General features: G+C 38.7%; 3 protein-coding genes across 3 annotated transcripts; 2 read left to right on the top strand and 1 right to left on the bottom strand.

Moving 5' to 3' along the window:
- Positions 1–269: 269 nt before the first annotated feature.
- Positions 270–2,740, bottom strand: LOC103697131 (Nucleotide-sugar transporter family protein). The gene has a single exon (XM_008778929.6). It carries the CDS (start codon positions 1,564–1,566, stop codon positions 436–438), a length of 1,131 nt encoding a protein of 376 aa, XP_008777151.2. The 5' UTR covers positions 1,567–2,740; the 3' UTR covers positions 270–435.
- Positions 2,741–4,193: 1,453 nt separating this feature from the next.
- LOC120109039 (putative 6-phosphogluconolactonase 4, chloroplastic) lies at positions 4,194–10,038 on the top strand. The gene is made up of 3 exons (XM_039122775.3): positions 4,194–4,578; positions 4,662–4,797; positions 9,321–10,038. Exons 1-3 carry the CDS (start codon positions 4,199–4,201, stop codon positions 9,807–9,809), a joined length of 1,005 nt encoding a protein of 334 aa, XP_038978703.3. The 5' UTR covers positions 4,194–4,198; the 3' UTR covers positions 9,810–10,038.
- A 4,335-nt stretch (positions 10,039–14,373) lies between these two features.
- On the top strand, positions 14,374–22,884 carry LOC120104435 (DEAD-box ATP-dependent RNA helicase 7-like). The gene is made up of 14 exons (XM_089925821.1): positions 14,374–15,016; positions 17,137–17,271; positions 17,366–17,506; positions 17,630–17,741; positions 20,065–20,135; positions 20,231–20,385; positions 20,477–20,588; positions 20,734–20,835; positions 20,956–21,016; positions 21,091–21,262; positions 21,355–21,451; positions 21,538–21,632; positions 21,862–21,995; positions 22,397–22,884. Exons 1-14 carry the CDS (start codon positions 14,492–14,494, stop codon positions 22,615–22,617), a joined length of 2,133 nt encoding a protein of 710 aa, XP_089781947.1. The 5' UTR covers positions 14,374–14,491; the 3' UTR covers positions 22,618–22,884.
- Positions 22,885–23,225: the final 341 nt, after the last annotated feature.

A 23,225-nucleotide genomic window follows, 5' to 3' on the forward strand; every position in this document is an offset into this window, starting at 1 on the left:
AATTAAAGGAAATAGAAAGACCACTGGATAAGCTCAGGGTTAGAGAAGAAAAAAAAAATCTATAAAGAAATATTATTTCTAAAAAAAAAACTAGCACTAAAGGGTAGGGCTAATAATTGAGTAGGCTCCCATTGCCAGTCTATTTTTTCCTACCTTTGGCTTAAAGGGATACATTATCAATTAAAGGGCAAAAGCAGTGGAGAAGTCCCTTTCCATCCTCTCTTTCATCTCCTACCTCTCATGGCAATGGAAGAAGAGAAGAGAACATATGAAGGAAAAAAATGCAGTCAAATATATTGCAATTGGAGACCAATTAAATTTTTTTTTTGGCAAGAAAACAACGACAACAACGCATTATGTGGGTAAGAAATAAAATTTGAAGGAAGAAAAAAATTGTTGGGGATCGGAATGGGAGGTAATTGATGGATGAGAGAATTACGAGGAGGAAGAAGGAGACTTGGACCTCTTCTTCGCCTCGCCGTATAGGACGACGCCCATGATGGTGATGGCGAAGCCGGTGATGCCCATCACGGTGACGGGGTTGCGGAAGATGAGGACGGAGACGATGGCGGCGACGGCGGCCTTGGCGTTGCCGAGGACCTGGAGGGTAAGGGCGCTGGTGTGCTTGGTGACGAGGAAGTTGGTGAGGTTGACAAGGTAGGCGACGGTGGCATTGGCGAAGAGGAAGAGGAGGAGGCGGGGGTCGTCGGCGGCCTTAGCGGCAGTGGCGGCGGCGACGTCGCCCTCGGACCAGAGGGAGAGGGGGAGGAGCATAGCGGCGGCCATGGGGGCCATGTACATGAGGAGGTTCATGGAGTTGAGGCGCTCGGCGTCGGAGGTGAGGAGGAGGCCCTGGACGACGGACTTGAGGGCGCGGCCGGCGGTGGAGCCGACGCAGACGAGGAAGCCGAAGAGGTGGAAGAGGGGCTCGCTGTTGCTGGCGAGGACGATGCCGAGGACGACAGGGAGGAGGGCGAGGTAGACGGTGGCGGACTCGCGGCGGCAGGTGACGAGCAGGGAGAAGACGGCGGTGAAGAAGGGGGTGGTAGCGCCGATGGCCTGGTTGAAGGAGACCGGCAGGTAGCGGAGGGAGGTGTTGCCGCAGACGACGGAGAAGCAGAAGATGGCGCTGAGGGCGGCGATCTTGAGGAGCTGGCGGCGGGAAGAGACGGGCTGGAGGGGGACGAGGCGGAGCCACCGGACGGCGGCGGCGCTGTAGGCGGAGCAGGCGAGCATGTGGAGCGTCGTGAGGAATATCGGGTAGCGGTAGCCGTAGATGCTGAGGAGGTATTTGTTTAAGAGAAGGACGCCGATGTTGGAGAGGTACCAGGCGCCGATGATGAGGGCGGTGGAAACGGTGGAGGAGGAGACGGCCGCGGCCGTGGCAGCATCGGAGGTGTGCGAGAACAATGGGAGGAGGAGGGAGACGAATGATGAGGGGCCGGCGCCGGGGAGCTTGACGCCGGGGCGGGCGTCGCCGGGAGGGGTCGGAGGGATGTCGATGACCGGATCGGCCTCCAGCCGGGGGTTGCTCCCGCGCCGCGTCGTCCCGTGCCCTTCCACCATCCTGTCTCTTTTCTCACTCTCTCTCTCTCTCTCTCTATAACTGGAGAGGGGGAGAGGAGAGAGGAGAAAGGGGAGGAGTGTCGGCGACCGGATCTGGAGGATTGGGGTAGCTCTGTCTGGCTGAGGAAAGGACGGACGTGATCGGACTGGGGGATAGCAGGAGAGATGAGGGAGAGCCCGCCGTTGGATTCGAACGGTAGGATGATGGATTGCTTCCGGTGTAGAGTTAGGAATGGAAGGTGTTATTTTACATTACTTTTGTGTCGGTAGATGATGGTGCTAGCTCAGCTTTGGCCTTGGTGATATCTTAGTTGGCATTGACCATTAATCTTTCATTCGTAATTTTGAAAACATTGCTAAATATTATTGATATGAAAAAAAAATTAATTCATGGAAGTATTTCAGCAGGTATTTTGATAAGGGTTTCTATGTATCAATTAAGATTGCAGTTCATGTCGATTCTTTCTAATTTTTTTTTATTATCTCATCTAAGATTGGTTGGAAACCTTGGTTTAGCTTGGTACAGCAACCTATTTACATGATTGGGTCCATAGGTCCTTTCAGAACTTATGCAGTGTATTGTTCCTTAGTTACCATTCAAATGCTTTTGAATGTCTATGGTCTTGATCCAGGACAAGCAAAGTATGAGGGGAAGAAGGAGAATAGGTCTTTCTACGATGGACAGGAATGCTTGCACGAGAAAGGTGATCAGCATCCAAAAAGTGGTCTTAAAGTGGACTTAATTTTGATTGATCACTATTTATGGAACTTCATTAGGACTCAGTCCAAGCTAGTCCAAGCACGGCCTTTCCAATTTTATCGGGCTTTCAAGTTGGCGGTTCGGGTCAGCTCAAAGCATTGACCGCCCTAAACTTGTTACAAGGATAACGAGACATATTGCCTGCTAATGTTTAAATGAACCTTTTCCTTTCCTTTTACTTTTTCATCTTGAGGTGGCGACAAGGAGGAGTTAAAAGGTTAGCAGAAGCTTTTGCATGGGGGTTTCTTTTCTATTTTGTATTTCCTTGATGGTTCTCCTATGACAGTGTTAGACTTGCCTAACAAACAGGCCGGGTTGGGTTTGGACCGGGCTCAGCCTAAGATACCCCTTAATTTTATCAGGCCCAGATCCAATCTGGCTTTGATTTTCGGGCTTACTTTTCAGGCCCGAGCTTGCTACTTATCGGTTTTGGCTTCCGATGCAAGCACTGAGCATTGCCCAAAATTCTCTCTTTAAAAAAAATAAAAATGTATTTGAAAAAAAGGAAACTGATAGGGAAGAGGAGGAGGAGGAGGAGGAGAAAGGAAAGGTGGGACGAGAAGCAGCCAAATGGATGTGGAGGAGGAGGAGGAGGATGTGGGATGGAGGATAGTCAGACAAGCGGGGAGAAGAGGAGGAGGAGTGGGAGGTGGGACAGAGAGTAGCCGGACGGGTGGGGAGGGAGAGGGTGAGGAGGAGCAGGACGAGGAGGAGGGAAGGGAGAGAGAGACTGACAGAGATGAAGAAAAAAATAAAAAATATTTTTTATATTATATTTTTATAATATATTTTATATTATTTGTGTTATAAGGGGAATTAATGGATATTGTATATATGTTATATAAATATCAAGCTTGGGTCGCATCAATGTAAAACGGAGCCCGGTCTTGAATTTTAGGTCGACATGGACTTGAGCATGTTGGGTGGGCTGCCCAATTTTTTAGCTGGTTGAGACAAGGTATAGTTATAGTTATTAAAGTATTGTGCCACTTTAACATATGCTCGGTAAACTAACTAACAAGGTACTTTTAGTATGGGAAAATGATTATAAAGGACAACGGAGCATAATAAAATATAATATGTATTAATACATAATTATATGATACAGTATAGTATTATTGTAATATAATATTATATCATTATAACATAGTAATATAATATTGTATACTATAGCATAATAATTTAATAAAATATTAAATTATTTAACATAATATATCAATATATTATGATATAATGTAATATAATATTATATTTAATAGTATAATATAATAATAAAGATATAAAATATTATAATTATTTACGTAAATTAATTTTATATAATATAAGAAATTTCGCAGCTATGTGATAAAATTAGTTAAAAAATTATTGAAGGGACATTTTGTGTAATTGTTATATTTTATCACGGGTATTTTCGTAAAAAAAAATTTTCCGACTAGGCCTTAAAAGTGTTCTTTTGGAAAATTCCAAATTGAAGCTTATTCTAAAAAGCTATTTTTAGCTTTCTCGAAAAAGCTAACACAATTTTTTAAAATTTTTACCAAAAATTTTTATTTCATTTAAAAGTGTTCCCCCAAAAATCCGCCAAATGGGGCCTAAATAAATGATATACCCTTGGATATTGATCGGTACAACCCAATTTACTTGCTAAGGTTTTCCTGTCATTACTTAAGAATTTTAAATTATTTTTAATTAATAAATATTAAAAATTAAATGATGTTTTTATTTTTTTTATTATATTAGCTGAGATTTTGATGCCTCAGATTCTCTGTTCGAATAAATCGGCAGCCAATTTCCTGTCAGAGCCACGTCATCTGCCGTCGATCTAGATCTCAACGGATATAAATAACGCACTACCCGAAGGCACCCTACAACATGCGTTTTTACGCCGTCTCCCACTCTCCCGCTGTCGTCCCCTCCCACCGCCGGCTGCGCCCGCTGCCAGCCCGTAGCCTTCCGGCGATCCCCGGGTCGCCGGTTCGGACAAATTTCCTGCTTGCGGAGAGAAAGATTTCTCTCGGCGTTGCTCGGAACCCCGTCCGATCCGGCCGGAGACCGATCTCCGCCATGGCTTCCGAAGCGATCTCCTCCACCGCGGCGGCGAAGGGGAAGAAGGAGCTTCTGGTATTCGAGAGCGAGGAAGAGCTCTCCGTCTCTCTGGCGAAGTACACGGCGGAGCTGTCGGAGAAGTTCGCCCAGGAGAGGGGGGCCTTCACCGTCGTCCTCTCCGGCGGGTCTCTCATCAAATCCCTCAGGTATCGAGCTTGGACCATCGTTTTCTTTGGAATTTTTGGAGTTTTCTTCGATCAGGTATTTGAAAAAGCCTCTGAAATTATAGGAAATTGGTTGAGCCTCCGTATCTGGAGTCGGTGGATTGGACAAAGTGGCATGTCTTCTGGGTGGATGAGAGGGTGGTTCCGAAGGACCATGCTGATAGCAACTATAAACTAGCTTACGATGGGTTTCTTTCTAAGGTACATAAAACCCTAAATTTTAATTTTCTTTTCTATTCTTTTCAAAGGCTGTATTTTGAATTGCTGTGATAAATGTAGTTCTTGGTGTTTGGAAAATTTGTTGGTCCCAGTTGTATTTGAAGTAAACCTCGCCGTGAGGCTGGTGATCACGTAGGATATGTTTATGGCTGGTGCCAAAATGACAAGGAATTTTTTCTGAATAATTTATGGTAACCAAGGAAGCAGAAAAAAATGTTTGAAGGGTTTGTTATTTCTTTTGAACGGAACACACCCCTGGCTCCATGCATGCAAGCATTCACCCCTTTGATCATAAACCAAAAACTAATGACTTTTCTTGGCTTCCTCTAACCATTGCATCCTTGTTTTTTGAGGGAGCCATTGCCTCACACCAGCCTATATCCTACAGGAAACTACTGGTTTTACTTGGCCCATTTTGGATTTGTCATCCAATGGGCCAACCCAATGTCTAAATATGATTGTTTATTCTATCATCTCCCACCTGATCATGTTTAGACATGTATAACATTATTCCGTTTCCAAAGGATAATGCTGAGTTTGGTCACACTATATAGTTCAATGCGAACCCTTATTTTATTCTGATTCCCTTAAATTAAGTGTGACCATGCTAACCCACCATTACTTTCTTTCAGGTGTCCCCGAAAACCTATATAGCTATAGATTAATCCCATTTTCTCAACATGCTTCTAAAATCTTCCAATGACAGTGCTTTAGTCATAGGATTTGCTGTCATTTCTTCAGTGGGTATATAGTTGACTTTAATCTTCCTCTTCTCTACCATATCTCATATAAAATGGTAGCTTACATCAATGTGTTGGCCTTTTGAACTCATTGCACCATTCCTTATTAGTAATATTGCAACCTTATTATCACAAAACACTTTCATTGGCCCAATCGATTCTTTAATTTTCAAATTTTCAAAAGCACTTATCCAAACTACTTGAGTGGCTGTCATGCTGCCGGCAACATATTCAGCTTCGATTGTATGTCTAGCAACACAAGTTTGCTTTTTTACTTGACTATGAGACTGCACCTCCTCCAAATAAAAATATATTACCACTAGCAGAGTTTTGATCATCGTGATCCCCGGCAAAATCCACATTTGAATAACCATAAATTTTTAAATCACCATGTCCAAAACATAGTTTCATTTTTCTAATATCTTGGATATGTCTAATTTTTTTTTTTAACTGCTTGCCAATGCTTTTTATTAGGATTAGCTTGATAGTAACTAACTGTTCCAACAACATAGCATATGTTTGGCCTGATACAAATTATAGCGTACATTAAGCTGTCTATAGCTTGTGTATAAGGAACCATTTTCATTACCTTAATTGCACTTTCTGTTTTGGAATATTGTGATTTTCTAAGTATCAAACCTTTACAAATTTGTATAGATATTGGCTTGTATTAATGTGGAATTTTTTTAATATCTCTTCTAAATATTTTTCTTGATCCAAATATAATAATTTGGATTTTCGATCCCTGGTTATTCTGATGCCTAGCACATGATGCTGGATCTATGTCTTTCATTTCAAGTTTCTCTTTAAGATATGACTTTGTTCTCTCTATTACTTCCATATTATTGCCTGTCGATAGCACATCACCGTCACACAATGATAGTATCACCAAACTACTTTGACCTTTCCACACATATATGCAATTATCCATAGGATTGACCTCATATCTAATTTTCATCATAACCTTGTGGAAAGTCAAGTATGACTATTTAGAGGATTGTTTTAAACCATAGAAAGGCTTACTTAACTTATAAACTTTATCCTCTAAACTTTTTTCTTTGAAACTCTTTGGTTGTTCCATATAGATATTTTCCTTTAGTTCCCCATTCAAGAAAGCTGTCTTTACATCAAGTTGAAATAATTCAAGATCTAACTTAGCAACCAAGGCCATTATATTTCGGATGGACACAAATTTTGCAACAGGGGAATAGATATCTTCATAATCTATTCCAGGTTTTGAGTATACCCCTTTACAACAATCTGGCCTTATACTAGTCAAGAGTTCTATCAGGTTTAATTTTTTTCTTGAAAACCCATTTGCATCCTGTGGATTTTCTTCCTTGGGGTAGTTCCACCAACTCCTAGATCTTATTTTCTTAAATAAATCCAACTCTTCAACCATGACATTCTTTCAATGAGTTGATTCACTTGAGGACATAGCTTCTTCATAGGTACATAGGTCCTCTTGGTTAACCATGCAATTAGTATTGAGAACATAATAATCTTTAAATATACATGATGGCTCTCTTTTCCTTTTTCTCCCACTATTTCTTGCATTTTCATCACCTTCCTTTGAATTTTCAAGAAGTGTAACTCTCGGAACACCATTACTTGTCGTGCCTTTAGACAATTCTTGTTCCTTCGATGGTATCAACTTTTCCAAAGGTGTGACTTGATGCACATATTCTATAAAGATAGCATCTCTGATACTAAGAATGGTCATTAGTTTTTGGTTTGAAAAGACATAACCTTTGGTCAAAGGGGTGCATGCTTGCGTATATAAAGCATGCATGGGGCCACAGGTGTATTCCATTCCAAAAGATTCCGCCCATCACTTTTGTCAAACAAGACAAAAGTAATAGCAACCCCTTCAAACCTTTTTGTGATTACCCTATTTAGGAAGTAATTTGCAGTACTTAAAACCTCTCCCCAAATATTAAGAGATAAATCCATATAAGCCATCATAGATCTAGTCATATCCCTGAGTGTCCTATTTCTTCTTTCCGCCACTCCATTTTGTCCTCGAGCATATGGCATAGTATTAAAATAGCGAATCCAATTTTCTTTGCCAAATTTTAAACTTTGTTTCCATGTATTCACCACCTCTATCATTGTTAAGTCCCTTTATAGGTCTCCGTTTGACCAAATGTCATATCTTTTCAAACCAAAAACTAATGACCGTTTTTGTCCTCCTCTAACTATTACATCCTTGTTTTTTAGGGAACCGTTGCATCACATCAGCCTATATCCTATGGGAAACTACCAGTTCTACTTAGCCCAGTCTGGGCTTGTCATCAAATGGGCCAGCCCTCCTTTATCAGCTTTAGTCAGCTGGAAGGAGATCGTACCACCAGATAAGATTTCTAGACATCCTAACAGGCCCTTAATGGTGTCCTAAAGTAATGCCAATGGAGGTCTCTACATACTGTAGCCCTCATCATAACCTTGGCACCATTTGTCCTGTGTGACTTGCCATGTCATTTGGCTGCAAATTATGTATCTTGATCTTTTAGCTACTACTGGACTATCCATTTTGAATCTGTCAAGAAATCACAAGCCCGTGTGTAGCATATCCTTGATTTCTTCAATACAATCAAATCTTGAACAGATTTTAGTGCATAGGCTTTGAACAATTCTCCATTTCCAGAGGGCAATGTTTTCAGGCTTCATCAACTTAGCATCAAACTTGAAGATCTCTTGCTTCCTTACAATGATGACCAAATGTGTAGGCTCCAAGTGACTGTAGTAGCAAATAACCTGATTGTGTTATTGCATCATCACTGTTTGTGTCAACTACTATATTGTTGATATATTGGCCTCATATGAAGATTTGGTGGCAATTACACTTGACACTGTAGGTATGAAGGGCCCAACTTTATGTCTTTGCCAACATGTCAACTTGTTCTCCTTGTAGCATTTTAGTAGCCTAATAACTTATGGCATTCTGGACAAGCAAGAGATTTATAGCCCTTTTTCCCATTCTCGATCTCATCCTTGGCCATTGGGAATCAACTCCCAAAAAAGGTCCCCGAGTCCTTTAGTTGGCCTAGGTCTGTTTGGCTCAAAATTTAACTATACACAGATTGAGATTGAGACAAGCTAGAAATACTTGGCTTGAACTATGCTCATTTGATCCTGAGCCAACTCAAGCTCGCTTTCTTATGCTCAAACTTTCATGTTAAACTGTGCTTGTGCTTGCTTAAGTTACTTCCAACCAGGGTTGGATACACTGTGAGGAGTAGTGGAGGCATTAAAAGATGGGAGAGGAGGAATGTGCGGCTGTTGGACAAGGGCCAATGGCTTTGTGTGTTTCACAATCACCAATGTAATCAAGAAGATGTAAGATTTTCATCAGCCTTCCAGGAAGAAGGGAAGGAGAGAGATGGCATAGTAGGTTATTAAGTCAATGATTAGGGTGCAAGAATTCATGCTTCCTCTCCCAGACACCATATCCATCCCTTCTTTTTGGTGTTTCACCCTAAGTCAAGCCAGTTGCAGGAACTTATTTGTAGGTTATTAGTGAAAATTTAGTTGAGTTAGCTTACATAGTTTCAACTTCTTAATTCCATTTTTCCTACTGTATTTTTTAGTTGTGATTTGAAGTCGTTTTCTATCATGTGGAGAACACCAAAGTGATGAGAGATACATTCAATTGACACAGCTGCAAGTTTTAAATTTTTCTTAGTGCTTTTCACTTTTCGTGTTTCTATGTAATGGTAGTTGAGAACTGCATTGTAGATCACTGTTTTATTTTTCAAATGATAGGTCCCAATTCCACCAGGTCAGGTTTATGCTATCAATGACTCCTTATCAGCTGAGGGTGCTGCTGACGACTACGAGATCTGTCTGAAGCAACTGGTTAAGACGGGGGTGGTTGCAGCATCCTCAGCAACTGGGTTTGCGAAATTTGATCTCATGTTGTTGGGGATGGGCCCTGATGGTCATGTAGCTTCTCTTTTTCCTGAGCACCCTCTCCTTAATGAGAACCAGCGATGGGTTACCTTCATAAAGGACTCCCCAAAGCCACCGCCGGAGAGAATAACCTTCACTTTCCCAGTAATTAACTCATCGGCATATGTTGCACTTGTGGTCACTGGAGCTGGGAAAGCTAGTGCAGTACATAAGGCTCTAGGGAGTGGGCAAAGTTTATCGGATATGCTGCCCGTCGAGATGGTTTCACTTAAGGATGGTAAATTCTCTTGGTTTACAGACAAGGCTGCCGTTTCATTGTTGCAGGATAGAGCAAGTCTATGATTATGTAAGTCGAAGATAGGCTCTATGATAATGGTTTCACTCAATAAAATTTCTGCAGGGTTTGTGCTATTCAAATGCTTTGGAGCATGCCTTGGCATAGTTAGGACTCTGGTTCATGTATGGAGAATAAAAATGTTTAACTTGCTGTCTTTTTTTTTTTCCAATGATGTTTATTTGACATTAAGAGTATCCACAATTTGCAAGTGTAGCTATTTAGTAGCACTAAAAACGGATTAAATACAAATCGGATATCAGTATATCCATATTCGTATTTGCTTATATTTGACAAATACGGATACGGATATGGATTAACCGATGCAAAAGTTTATATCCATATTTGTTTTAGAATGGTACATATTACAAACACATATCAGATATTGATGCATATGAGATTTTTAAAGTATGAACATAAATACAGATGTAAGTCAGATGGTTACACTTTGTTATCATGAAATCAAAGATATCATTACATAGTAGGTAAATTAAGTAATATGTTAATATAGTCATTTATTTGCTATATAAGATTAAATAAGATTATAAATGAAATCAGCTATTTGGACATACATTACATAGTTATCATATCTATTTTTTTTATGGATATAAATATGAATATGGATATTAGAATTTGTATTCATATCCGAATAGATTTGAATATAAGAATGTATGTAGATGGATATTATCCGGTTCATTTTTATTTAGGAGATTTCAACATTGGCTTTAATGCTCAGACTAGTTTGGCAAAGATGCAGCTTTCTGTGCAATGGGTAATACAAGAATTAAAAATGCCATTTAAAAGGCTAACTTCAAAAGTTAAAGTACTTTAATCTTTTAAAAGACTAATTTCTAAAATATGGAGCTCTAATCATGAGGACTTACTGCTTGGAGCATCTACCATGGCTGTGAAATATGTATTTACTTGACATCTGAACTATATTTTTATGGTATATATTAATGGGTTAATCAAATAATGAAAACTCTCTGTACCATGTCTCCTGACCAAATTACTGGAGTTCTGAGCAATGGGGAATATTTTGTAACTTGTTTTAGCAGATATTCACACTGTTTCAAGCTATTCTTTGAAACGCTTTTGTAGAATGTAGATTTAAAAGAGTATCTATCGAGGCTTTGACTTGGTGCGTGATCTTATGGGTGGGGGAATATTTGTGCGCTTTGAAGAAGAACAAGTGTTTTCCTTTGTAGCTTTTTCTATCTGATGACAAAAGAGTAATTCTATCATCAAAATACATGAAAATTTGTATGCATCTGATAGGAGTGTCATGTCCAGGGAGAGGCAATGCCTTGTATAATGTCATGATGAATATATAATGTGTTTTGGGTGCAATAAAGTATTGCAGGTATGGATTCATAAAAGTTTCTATATTGCATAAATTGAAGATGCAGCAACATAACATGCTCAACAATGGTAGTGAGATCTTCAACAGACAACACATAACTAAAGATGTTTGGATACTTGAGATGCTGATTTCATTAACGATGTAAATCAGAGCATAGGGATGAACAGGCACAAGGAAATTTGTGGCTTTGTACTACTTGAAGCCATGACAATGGGACAAAATGACTAGTCCATGTAAATTAGTAGCCAGAGGACTTCCTAACTGCATTGCTGATGGAGACTATAAAACCTATTGCGGTTTTAAACTCAGCATAAATATTTAGTGTTTCAGTCCACTCACATCTTCCTGGTTGTTTGATAAGAAACTTTCTCAGATAACATGCATGGTTGTGTGATAAGAAATCAGTCATGATTCCTAAGCCTGTGGTCCTTCCAAATTGGACTTTTTTTTCCCCAGTAATTTGGATAAATTAAACCAATCGAGCGTAAATATATTCATGAGAATCAGCATTTTGGATAGTTTTCTTTCACTAATATGCAATAATGTACATTGGGGTGCATGTGTATGTGAAAGAGAAGGTAGTGGATTAGGCCCGCTTAGCATGTGCCATTGTCTCCAAAAGAGAACAAATTGTTGTTAAAATAGTCTTTTTGGCATGACCAGCAACAACTCTGGGTGTTGGTTGTTCCCTCCCTCCTATTAGCATGACCTACTGCCACTGTTTTTCTTTTGTTGATATGCGAGTAAAGAACACGCCAAGAGTGTCAAAAGCAGGGTAAAGTCGTGTAAAAATGAGTAGTTTGCTGCATGACCTATTTTGAGCCGGTGTAGTTCGCTACAGGTAAAGCTATCCGATCAGCAGCATTGTTTGCTTTCCTATAGATATTGGTTATTCTGATGTCATCCCGTGCCATTGATAGTTTTAAAATCCAAGTAATGAATGCTTCGGAATTCTGCTTCAAGATAAAGTTAGGTCTTCCGAAGATTGAAATAGAATATACCGAGCCTTCCAAGACTCCCCTTAAACTTTGCTAATGGTACTGAACAATTATAGAGATGACAACCACTTGTTATCAGAGCTGATCTATGTGTGTCTTTTCAAGTAGCAATTTCGGTCTTATTGTAGTAAAGTACACATATGATGACTAAAATATAACTTTTTTTCTAAAATATTCTTATAGTATTTTACTCTCAACAAACTATGTGCTTTCAGCGTGAACTGTCATTATAGTGCAACTTTATGATAATCTTTGTGCGACTTAAAAGCCTTTCATCTTCTGGTGTGACTCTAGATGGTTTTAAATAAAGTTGGTGCAACATCAATGAAAATATAGGTAGCTTGATTGATGATTGATTCAACTTTTGTGGGATGGAGAGATTCAATCAATAAGACTCCACTTAGTTATCATGTTTAGATTTTGCTACTTAATTATTCTAGATTAACCTTTAATTATTCTCTTGCTTCAATAATTATTATAAAAATATATTATTATTATTATTATTGTTATTATTATTATTTATTGATTTATTATGAAATTTCAATTTTTTTCCAAAGCAGGATATGTGTCTAATCGAGAAGGTTGGACTCTTCCAACTTCATGACCCACGGTTGTAGCAACCCAGGAGGATACAAAGTCCAACGGAGTCATGCATAACTCCATGGACAAGAATACTTCCAGTTCCCATGTTGTGGAGAAATCTTGAAGAACCACCCCAAGGGGATCCCTCGAATCATTGCCTGCAGATAAGCTGAGAGGGAGGTGAATCACATCATCACTTGAGTTATATCCGACGCTCCTTGCCTACATGTATTGTGGTACTGGAGGGCAATTCGATGACAGTCATCAGTTGGATCTAGAGGAGCGCAGGGGTGTGGGCGATAGCCACCCGTTGCTTAGGGACATTCAAGCTATGGTGCGGGGGGATGGCCGTCCAGGCTAAGCATGTGTATCGTGATGCCAACAGAGCAGCAGATTGGGTAGCCTCTTATGTGGCTAATCATTCTTAGGATACTCTTTGGCTGGGGGAGGAGGACTTACCCAGAGCACTCCGGGATGCATTATCTTTTGACTTTCTTGGGTGTATCCGTACCCATCGTGTATGATACATCCACTTTAGTAAAAAAAAAAAATCATATCATCACCTCGTGGAGCTTGCAAACGAGATCAATGACATGCAAAAAAAAGAAATAAAAGCCATGAATTTCTTGGATAAGTGGTAAATTCACAACCCTATGGCGCATCATTCACTACAAGATGCATGGCCAAGACATAATTTTGCAAATAAAATTGAAAGCCATGAAACCAGCAATAGAAAATAAAACAAAAACTGACAAGTTTCATGCATATATTATACGGCTTGAACCCAAAGCATGTAGTTTTCACACCTAAGCATGGAATAATCATGGCAAGGCAACTATAAGCAACATTCAAGGAGAACCATGGAAGAAATTTAACAATGAAAGCGGCGTGGATGGATTGGCCGGCCGAGATTGTAGGCGGCACAAGAAAGACTGATGGCGTTGAGATCTAGATGGCGACAGGGAGAAGGGAAATAGAGGGAGGAAAAAATTAGGTTATATTTGCCCGAGGGGAGTTGGGAAGTCTCGGAAAATAGTTAGCTAGGGCTGAACTCTAACTTGGTTTGTTTTATATCGAGCTAAGCTCGAGCTGTTATCGTATTTTTAAGATATCTAGTAAGAGTTTAAGATCATTCAAGACTTTCTTCTATATAGTATGGAACAATAATTCTAATTATATGTTAATCTCATAGTTGAAATATGTTCAAATCTATCAAATCTATATTAATTTGTAATAGATAATTATAAAATAATTATTTATTATTCTATAATAATAATTAAAACAATATATATTATTTATTTTAATATTTTGAATTTGAGCAAGTTAAGTACAATTTTAGTTTTAAGCCATTTTCAACTGATCTCGAGCTAGCTCGCGAACAGCTTGCTCGTTTGCTAGCTCTACCATTAGGGCTTGAGTAGATTGGGATTTGGGTTGGACTCATCTCATTCTCACCTAATCAACCTTTGGGCCGGGTATCAGATTTGGGCCCAAACATGGCGCGAAAATTGTCGGGCCTCAGATTCCAAGTCGAAGGCCGAAATTTGTCTCGTCCCTTCTTGCCTTCTTGGGCACGTGCCAATTTTCCTAAGGTTTCTCATCTCACCAAACCTATAAAAGCCAGGCCCTAGTCCTTCTTTCCCCCTCTTTCCTCCTGCGCCGCCCCCTTTCGCAGGGGAAACAGCGCCCTTCCCTCTCGCCTTCACTGAGCTCGTCCTCCTCTCTCTCTATCCCTCCCCCATCCCTGATGCCTTCTCTCCTCCTCTCCTCCCCCTCGGAGCTCGATGAGCTCAAGAAGTTGACGCAAAAGAAGTCCAAAAAGGAGGAATCCATGGCCGCCGAGCTCTACCAGAACGGCTCCTTAGAAGACGAGAAGAAGAGCAAGAAGAAAAAGAAGCACAAGAACCTCGATGCTGAAGACGGGGAGATCGACGACAGCGACGGAGAAGGCTCGGAGAAGAAGATTAGCAAGAAGAAGAGAAAGGCTTCTGATGAGGAGGGGAGCAACACCATCATCGACGCGGCGGCGGTGAACGGTACTGCTTTGAAGAAGCTGAAATTGAAGAAGAAGGATGAGGATGGGGAGGTGATCGCGAGAGGAGAGGACGAGGGTGCTGCGAGCCCGAATGCGGTGTCCAAATTCAGGATATCGAAGGTCCTGAGGGAGAAGCTGAAGTTGAAGGGGATCGAGTCGCTGTTCCCCATTCAGGCGATGACCTTCGATTCCGTACTTGATGGGTCTGATTTGGTCGGCCGGGCCCGGACTGGTCAGGTAGAAATCGACACCTTTTTATATTTTCCGTTCTCAAATTGTTGAAATATTAAAAGGCAACCGGACGACAATTGTTATTTCTACGAAACATCTTGCCTGTGGTTGTAGAACGCTCATGCTGACCTGTTTTTAAGTGAGCAGTCAATTAATTTGCTCGCTTGGGATTTGTGAGGAACTTTTCGAAGATAATTAAGAGTGAAAATGTCGGATATTGAAAAACATAGTTGGAAGAAAATACGATAAGTAATCGAGTTGAAATTAGTTTATTCATATCATTTTTTAACATCATATAGTTAATACATGTTTAAAGTTTAATCTGTCTAAATCAACATTAAATTGGATTATTCATATAATACTGATTTTCTGAAATGACCATGGCATCATATATCTGCTTCAATTTTCGCATCTGTAGATGTTGCCGGTCAAATGTTTCATGGGATAACTCCATTATTTCGTGAGGCAGTGGCCTGGAGTTTTGTGTGAAAGTTGAAAACTTGAAAATTTTGGTTTTGCCTAAAACAATCCAAAATTGTGGCTGATTGTGGAGTTTTGACCAAAACAAGCCCAGAAGGCCAACATTGTATATGCACTTTATTTATATAAACTTGGATTTTATGCATTTTAAGAAGATTAAAAATTATCAGACATTACATTTGAAAGAGATTTAGAAGAAAATGAATTTTTTGACATAGTTTTGGCTATTTAAGAACTCAAATTTCAGTGGAAATCTAGATTACCACCAATCATTGAAATAATATATGTGTGTGTGTGTGTGTGTGTGTTCTTTATTTTATATTTTCCAAATTATTTTTTTGACATCTCAAACTGAGCTATTGAAATGATATATCTGGAGTTCAAAACAAAAATTCTTCAAAATGATGTTTGTTTTTAAGTTTAATTTTCTCTGGTATTTTTTATTTTGTTTCTAATTTTAACCAACATATTTTATTTTTTGTGCCCATTGAATTAACTATTTAACATTAAAGCCGGCACCCACTCAAACCTTCAAATTGAAACAAAAATTCATCAAGCCAGGCAAGAACTGAAATATGGTTTTCAAGCATTGTGTGAGACTGACTGGACAGACTCAAGAGGATAGTATTGATGGTGTGGTAGTATTAAAATTTCATGACATATCTGTATTTAATGCCATGCCTTTATTTATTGCAAACTAAGCATCATCTTTCTTTTCATTTCTTTCCAATCTTCAGTCCTCGGTTTACTCATTTATGAGCCAATCCAGAGGTTCCCCCTTTATGTGTTATATTCTAATCCAAAACTGTGACCCCCTTTCTTCAATCTTTTCATTTAAACCTTGCTATCTTATAAATTTTCTCCCTTTACAGGATTGTACCCAAAATTACTATTCTTTCTGTCTGAAATTTGTCACAGTCATATTAGCATCAGTTTTTAACTTTTTTTAATACTCATGCTTCATAACACTCAGTTTCTACTATTCAACTTGTTGGTCAAACCCATATGTTTTTCCTGCCAAACTGGTCTTTAACTTTTTTATGTTCTTCACCTGAATTCTGTCATTCTGATACTTGCCCCTTGCTTCCTAACCCTCTCTATTTTCTTGTTATCATTATAATGCTATGAATTTCATCTCTGCTGTTTTTGAATGCAAGCTGTCATTACTTAATTCATATCTGGAAATTAATGAAATGAGATTTGCTTACCTGTGTCAATAATTAGATCGCATTCATATTTTATCTTGTAACTTCTGTTTTAGGCAATGCGTGAATTGGTTTCACAGCTTTATATCTACTTTAGTATCATCCAATTGTCAGTCCATTATTTGTCTTTGGACATCTCACATGATGTTTATCTTTGAATCTGAACTTGCAAGGTTGTTTGTGTAGTTGTCTGGTTGGACACCCAGGTTGCTAGGTTGCTTGTATAGTTGTCTGGTTGGATGCCTATCGTGTAAGTTAATGAGTTTTTGTTACATTGAATTATTGTCTGACTTGCTGTTGCTTGTTGATTGATTGTTCAGTGGTGAATTATTATCACATTTTGATGTATTTCTCTTTTTGGTAGTCTCAATTTTCTTATTTATCGTTGTGTTTCCTCTATCCTTGATACTGATGCTGTACATATTCATTTAATTTTGATAGGGTAAAACCTTGGCCTTTGTGCTTCCAATTTTGGAATCTTTGACAAATGGGAAGTACAAAGCAGCCAGGAAAACTGGCTATGGAAGGCCTCCGAGTGTGTTGGTACTTCTGCCCACTAGAGAGCTTGCAAATCAGGTAAAATGATACCAAATTTAGAGATTTTTGTTGAAACTGCAAACATATTGTCTTTCTTAGTGTCAGGCATTATTTGACACTATTATATTTTCAGGTGTATGCAGACTTTGAGGTTTATGGTGGTGCAGTGGGGTTATCTGCATGCTGTTTATATGGAGGATCTCCTTACCGTGCTCAAGAGCTTGCTCTGAAGCGGGGGATTGATATAGTTGTTGGAACACCTGGGCGGATTAAAGTAATCTATTTCATTCTTTCATAGATTTCTTTGGCTCCTTTAGGTCTATGATTTATCTTGTAACACTAACTACTTTTTGAGTAGTAATAACATGTACATGTATTTAATGCTTACTGGTTGCAGGATCATATAGAGAGGGGAACTCTTGATCTAAAATTTGTGAAATTCCGCATCCTTGATGAAGCTGATGAAATGTTGAATATGGGCTTTGTTGATGATGTTGAGCTAATTCTTGGTATGAATTCTCTCTTTGAAGCTTGTATAATTGTTATTTAGGTCTCTGCTTTTCTGCTTGTAGTTCAATTTATTTATGTTAAGTTAATCTGACTTGATCATACTTAACAATTGAGCTATTGCTGCCAAAATATTATAGAAGATGCTAGTGAATCAATAAGACTGGTATGTTGTTGATCGTTGATCCGCACTATAGATAAGATCACATGTAGTATATCTGTACAGAAGCATTTGTGGCCATTATACTTGCTTCAGTTCATCCTAACCACTGGTTTACTCCAATGATCCAAAAGCGAGAGGGTCCTATGTAAGTTTCCTAAAAACGGTCTCTAAGTTCCATCTAACTATGATACATTGAATTCAAAATAAGTCAGTTTTAGACTAGCCCTAAGTTCCTAACCTAATCAAGTTGTTTAGTTATGAGGCCTGAGGATTCTCTTCCCTCCCTTATATTTTTTGTATATTTCTCCTTCGGTTTTGGGTATTGGTGAGACTTAGCTTACTCTAACCAACTAAAGTCCTTAATGATCCATCTAGTCCATGAATACCCTTTACCTTTGATGCAATCTATGATAAAACTTGAAGATGGAAACAATTATCCTTCTATAGACATGTATTATCGATCATAGTCCCACGTAAAATTAGATAGAAAATAGGCCATACATGTTTGCATAATAGCCAATATGAAAACATCATGAAAAGAAAATCTGGACAAACAAAAGAAATTTGATATTTGCATTAAAAAATTCAATTACAGCAAAACAAACTTAGGAGGGGGGAAAGGACAGAAAAGTTGAAAAGGAGGCCCTATAGCATTTCTGAGTAAGTTTTTTCCCCCTATACAGTAATATACTTCTTTTGTCATATATTTCATGTGCTTATGCTGAAGGCAATGACAAAGAAAACATTTTAGATCACCAAGTATTGTATAATTGCAAATATCTATCTTAATAAGGGTGTGCTAATAAGATCCAATGCCCTCATGAACTGCCTCTTCTGGGTATGGTTCAGGAAATTGGTGCAATACACAGAGGGAATTGGATCTTATCACAACATTGCAATCTAAATTGGTTCTAATCATAAATTGTTGAATGCCCCTTTCATATACTTGCCCTGATTCTTTTATAGAATTTGAATTTTTTAATATTTCTTAGGATTTATTTTGTCCTTGCTACAAAAGGGGTATGCTACAAAAGGAGCTGAGTCCAAGTGGAAACAATATAATATTTTCCTTAACAAATTCTATTGCTATTTTCTGACTCAACAAAAATCAATACATGTCCACATCAAACAGTGTGAGAACACTAGGTGATAGGATTCACTCTTAGCATTGCCTGGGGGCTTTTCGTCCCTCGTGACAAAGCACAAAATTTACACAAAACTTTGAGAATAGTGCTCGAAACATTATATATTCTCTGAGGCTTTAATGGTGCACAAGTCAGATGGGATCATTTTCTACACCTGATTCTCAAAGTCCTTGATGATCTGTGCTACAAATAAGGTTTCTGCTGCAAACACAGGTAGAAGGGGGATAGGGAGAGAGACATAGCAAAAAATTAGGTAACTGCAATGGATACAGCAGATTGTCAAGTAGACTCCAGTTCCGTGTATTTTATTGGCATTAGTCCATAAGATCCTTTTGTATTTTTTATTGAGACTGCGCAGGTTATAAACAAAAGAGTTAATCGCTAGAATTTTCACCATTTTCACTATCTTATACATTTTGATTTGCAATTTGAGTTCGCTAATTTCATTTTTGCTGCTGGTTATGTGCATTTGAATGTTTTTATTTACCAGTGTATATAAGATGTGTAAAGTATTATTAACATTTATCTTACTGCAACATGAAATCTCTGTACTGCATTGAACAGGAAATGTTGATGGATGATTTGATTTTTCTTTTCTTCCCTTGTTTTTAAAGCACTGAAGCCCTGCTTCAAATTCATCTTGTTGTATGGTAAAATGAAATATCATCATAACTTATGTACATCTAAACAATTTAATGCAAATGATGTATTGGATCTGGTGGAAAAGTGTCACTTTGCGCATATAGATCCTATCCATATGCATGCTATAAAATTTAATAAATTAATGCTAAGATAGGCTTTCTGCACTTCAAGATGATGTTTAAATTAAAGCCCTGCTTTGTTGGATTGTTTGTGTATCTTACAATAAGTTGTATGCCTCTAATAATAAGTATAGCTTGTGCCTGCTTATAATTTGGGAAGCTTGGGTGTGGGTGATAAGTAACTGCATGAGTAAAATTACATGTATATACAGCTAGTATTAATGAAGGGTTTCCCCTTCTATCCTTGATTTTGCAGGTAAGGTTGAGGATGTCAGTAAAGTCCAAACACTTCTCTTTAGTGCTACCCTGCCTGACTGGGTGAAGAAGGTATTTTAATCTGTTGCTTCAGATATATCCAATTAAGGGCATACAAGCATTTATGTCTCATTCTGCCTATTTAATATGTTACCAAATTTTGCCAGATCTCTGCAAGGTTTCTGAAACATGATAAGAAAACTGCCGATCTTGTTGGTAATGAGAAGCTGAAGGCTAGTGCCAGTGTTAGACATCTTGTTCTTCCCTGTACGCGTCAAGCAAGAGTGCAACTTATTCCAGATATTATTCACTGTTATAGCCGGTTTGTAGCTTTTATCGGTCATATTTTTATTGTTTTCCTTTTCTGCACTAAATTTTCTAAATGTTTTCTATGTCAAAATTTCCTTGCTCAGTGGAGGCCGTACCATTATTTTTACTGAGACAAAAGAATCTGCATCTGAACTTGCTGGATCATTACCTGGGTCGAGGGCTTTGCATGGAGATATAGTGCAAGCTCAACGGGAAGTAAGTAGTAATGATGATATTAAAATTATGCTTCACCTGGAATTACGCTGAATGCACATGAGGCACCTAATAAATTTTACCACCTGCCTCAGTGACTTTTCAGCAATATAATCCTTCATAATTTGTAGGAGTTGATTTTATGCAGGTTATACTTGCTGGATTTAGGTCAGGCAGGTTTTTGGTTTTGGTGGCCACAAATGTGGCTGCACGTGGCTTAGACATCCAGGATGTGCAATTGATTATTCAGGTATTCATGTAAATCCTGGACTGTGTCATGTTAGTTATTGATCTATAAGTTTCAGACTTCGTAATAAAAGGTTGGTTTATTAAGTATTTGGGTGGTAATAACTATGTTTACATTTCCCAGTGTGAGCCCCCACGTGATGTTGAAGCCTACATCCATCGTTCAGGGCGAACTGGGAGGGCTGGTATTTTATCACTTTTGATTTCAATAATGATTTTGGAGTTTGATGAGTTGCTAACAGATCGAAGTTACTCTCAGGCAATACTGGAGTTGCTATATTGCTATACGAGCCCAGATATTCATATAGCATTTCTAGATTAGAAAGAGAATCAGGTGTCAAATTTGAGCACATCTCTCCTCCGCAACCTGCTGATGTTGCTGAATCTGCTGGTTCTGATGCGGCTAAAGCTATCTCAAACATCTCTGACAGGTAATGCTTCTGTTACTTGAAAAAGTAGAATTGCCTTTAATAAATATATGTTGATTGTTAGCTCAGTGCATAAATTTTGGTTTATAATGCAGCGTGATTCCAGTTTTTCAGTCACAAGCAGAGCAACTTTTGAGTTCCTCTGGTTTATCAGCTGTGGATTTACTTGCAAAAGCACTGGCAAAGGCTGCAGTAAGAAATACTGTTATTCTCTCCGGAGCTCTTAATATTGCTAAAAATCCTCCAACCATTATGATAAGTTCCTTTTCCTTTTGCAGGGATACACTGACATAAAACAAAGATCCCTGCTCTCTTCTATTGAGAACTATGTAACCCTACTTCTTCAGGCAGGAAAGACAATCGACTCACCAGCGTAAGTATAGAACTTGATTCCCACCAATTGCAGTTTACTTTTTTTCTAAAATAACCATTCGAAAAAAATACACAACATTCTTTTCCATGCTTGCTAAAAACATCAATTGCTCGTTAACAAAGGGCATGATGACATTCTGTATTGAATGGTGGACCCATAATCATTTTTCCAGAAAATTAGTCTTATAGTGATCCTTATCTGATTCTGGTTTCTCTGATATCAATCTCAGGTTTGCTTTTAGTATCTTGAGAAGAGTCTTGCCTAATGAAAATATTGGCGGGGTGAAGGGCCTTTCTCTTACCGCTGATGGAATGGGAGCGGTGTTTGATGTGCCTGCTGATGATGTGAATGCATTCGTTGAAGGTATGTTGAATTATACCATTTAGAAATTATCCGGTCTGTGTTTTAATTGTGCCTTAGTTTATTTAGTGTTTCTGTATTCGGGTGCCAATACATGAACTATTGTCTAAGTTCGGTGTTGGTGATTGTCAGAAATGTCAATCCCAGTATATACATTGTTCTGGTAAACTGGCAAAGAATTATGTTGTTCAACTAGTAGACCTCAACAAATGAATTATTAGGATGCTAAGACAATTTACAATTCAGATTTTGTCATTGTTAATAAAGATACTGTCTACATCTGGAGCTTGGATATGGCTAGTGCAAGATATTGGCAATGCATAGCATTTTTTATACGTGGTTCTATACCAAAATAATAAAATATGCTAGACAAAATTTCTAATATCAATTTTTTTGAACTTTAGGTCAAGAAAATGCTAACATGGTGACCATTGAGGTCTTGAAAAGCTTGCCTCCTTTGCACGGTAATGATCAGTCCAGAGGTGGTGACACAAGACGAGGTAGGTTTGGTGGTGGCAGATTCTCTGGTGGGAGAGGTGGCAATGGCAACTCAGGCAGAAGAAATGGAGGTCTTCATGGGAAGGGAAATGGTGGTGGCAGAAACAGGTTTAACAAGAGGTGGTAATGCAGTTTTTGTTGGCAAGACATTCTGAAAAGGATAATCTTAGTTTGTATGATTGAAAATTTTGAGAGCTTTTCCATGGAGGAATTCTACTGTCCTTGGAGAGATTCATTCCATAGAATTGGTTTAAGATTAGGCTTTAGGCATCTTTTTGTTTTGCTTTTTAAACAATTCCTTACTGTTATTATTTAATTGGATTGCCAATGGTTAATGTTCTAAAATTATTGTAGAAGGGTTTTGTTGGAATACAAAGGTATGAGATTCCATATAGTTTCATGAATAAGGTTTTGTATGGGTATGCAGATGTGTGGTTTAGTTTGCAGTGCGCTGCCTGTGAAGCTGCAAACAGCCTGCCACAGCAAGATGGGGCTGTAGATCAGATTCAATGGTCCCTTGTGAATCCTTTCTTCCTTGCTGATTTGTTTCCTTGGACGCATCAACATAGATGCAATCAACGTCAGCAATCAGAATCCTCTTTATGCTGTCATCCTTTGTTTGCGAGTTAGCAGGAACAATGCTCTGTATGGTTGTCATCCTCCGTTTGTAACCCAGGGAAAATGAAACATAACTGCAACCTTCTTGAGCAGACCTTATTCAGATAGCCATGGAGG

The sequence above is a fragment of the Phoenix dactylifera genome, chromosome 10 (genome assembly GCF_051530095.1).
Source record: "Phoenix dactylifera cultivar Ajwa chromosome 10, Ajwa_hap1_PhDact_Kaust_v1.1, whole genome shotgun sequence".
NCBI lineage: Eukaryota > Viridiplantae > Streptophyta > Magnoliopsida > Arecales > Arecaceae > Phoenix > Phoenix dactylifera.

What these genes read in the sequence shown, in the direction of transcription:
- LOC103697131 (XM_008778929.6), bottom strand. Translation starts at nt 1,566, where the DNA reads ATGGTGGAAGGGCACGGGACGACGCGGCGCGGGAGCAACCCCCGGCTG.
- LOC120104435 (XM_089925821.1), top strand. Translation starts at nt 14,492, where the DNA reads ATGCCTTCTCTCCTCCTCTCCTCCCCCTCGGAGCTCGATGAGCTCAAG. An exon ending in AAGACAATCGACTCACCAGC is followed by an intron (nt 21,633 to 21,861) that starts GTAAGTATAGAA and finishes TATCAATCTCAG; the next exon opens with GTTTGCTTTTAGTATCTTGA. An exon ending in TGTGAATGCATTCGTTGAAG is followed by an intron (nt 21,996 to 22,396) that starts GTATGTTGAATT and finishes TTTGAACTTTAG; the next exon opens with GTCAAGAAAATGCTAACATG.
- LOC120109039 (XM_039122775.3), top strand. Translation starts at nt 4,199, where the DNA reads ATGCGTTTTTACGCCGTCTCCCACTCTCCCGCTGTCGTCCCCTCCCAC. An exon ending in TCTCTCATCAAATCCCTCAG is followed by an intron (nt 4,579 to 4,661) that starts GTATCGAGCTTG and finishes CTGAAATTATAG; the next exon opens with GAAATTGGTTGAGCCTCCGT. An exon ending in ACGATGGGTTTCTTTCTAAG is followed by an intron (nt 4,798 to 9,320) that starts GTACATAAAACC and finishes TTCAAATGATAG; the next exon opens with GTCCCAATTCCACCAGGTCA.